At 64.1% G+C, this 1205-nt stretch overlaps 1 protein-coding gene across 1 annotated transcript; it reads left to right on the forward strand.

Annotated features, from left to right (window-relative positions):
* Nucleotides 1-413: 413 nt before the first annotated feature.
* On the forward strand, nucleotides 414-822 carry EMIHUDRAFT_125317 (hypothetical protein; the record flags this gene model as incomplete). The annotated part of the gene is made up of 2 exons (XM_005757411.1): nucleotides 414-566; nucleotides 633-822. Coding segments are annotated over 2 exons (343 nt in total), but the record flags the coding sequence as incomplete, so codon positions are not given.
* Nucleotides 823-1205: the final 383 nt, after the last annotated feature.

Here is a 1205-nt window from a genome sequence, read left to right on the forward strand (position 1 = left end):
TTGTTCACACCGAGTCGCGCATCAAGTGCCACCCGCCCCCCCCTCGCCTCTTGCCGAGCACCCGCCCGCCGCTGGCGTGCGCGGCGTCTCCTCACACTCCCGGCTGGTGTGAACAGCATGGTGTGAACAGGCACCGCTTCCACTTTGACGACTACGCGGTGTGGAGAGGGCTACAAGGTGTGAACAGCATGGTGTGAACAGGTACCGCTTCCACTTTGACGACTACGCGGTGTGAAGAGGGCTACAAGGTGTGAACAGCATGGTGTGAACAGGCACCGCTTCCACTCTGACGACTACGCGGTGTGAAGAGGGCTACAAGGTGTGAACAGCATGGTGTGAACAGGTACCGCTTCCACTTTACGACTACGCGGTGTGAAGAGGGCTACAAGGTGTGAACAGCATGGTGTGAACAGGTACCGCTTCCACTTTGACGACTACACGGTGCCCGACCTGTGCAAGATCGTCAACATCAAGATCAAGGCCAAGGGCTACAAGATGACCGCCGACGCCGAGAAGAACCTCAACGCAATCATCGACAAGAACACCACCGCCGACCTGCGCTCAAAGTGCGACGGGCCGGCGGAGTTGCCCACCCGCAGCGGCGAGCACGTGACAGGCCTGACTGTGCGCAGGTACAACGGCCGGCTGACTGACAACCTGCTGCAGTGGGCGGCCGACTGCATGAACCAGCGACTCGACCTGACTGCCTCGGGGGAGCAGCTCATCACGCTGACCAAGGACGACCTCTCCGAGGCGATCAAAAAGTTCCAGCTCGCAAGGCCGCCCCAGAAGAAGGACCCGGCGCTGCTCGGCGGCGAGCAGGTGGGGAGAGAGGGGGAGAGAGGGGGAGACATGGCCCCAGAAGAAGGACCCGGCGCTGCTCGGCGGCGAGCAGGTGGGGAGAGAGGGGGAGAGAGGGGGGGAGAGGGGGAGAGAGGGGGAGAGAGGGGGAGAGAGGGGGAGAGAGGGGGAGATATGCCCCCAGAAGAAGGACCCGGCGCTGCTCGGCGGCGAGCAGGTGGGGAGAGAGGGGGAGAGAGGGGGAGAGAGGGGGAGACATGGCCCCAGAAGAAGGACCCGGCGCTGCTCGGCGGCGAGCAGGTGGGGAGAGAGGGGGAGAGAGGGCGAGAGAGGGGGAGACATGGCCCCAGAAGAAGGACCGGGCGCTGCTCGGCGGCGAGCAGGTGGGGAGAGAGGGGGAGAGA

Source organism: Emiliania huxleyi, assembly GCF_000372725.1.
Source record: "Emiliania huxleyi CCMP1516 unplaced genomic scaffold EMIHUscaffold_9093, whole genome shotgun sequence".
Lineage (NCBI taxonomy): Eukaryota > Haptophyta > Isochrysidales > Noelaerhabdaceae > Emiliania > Emiliania huxleyi.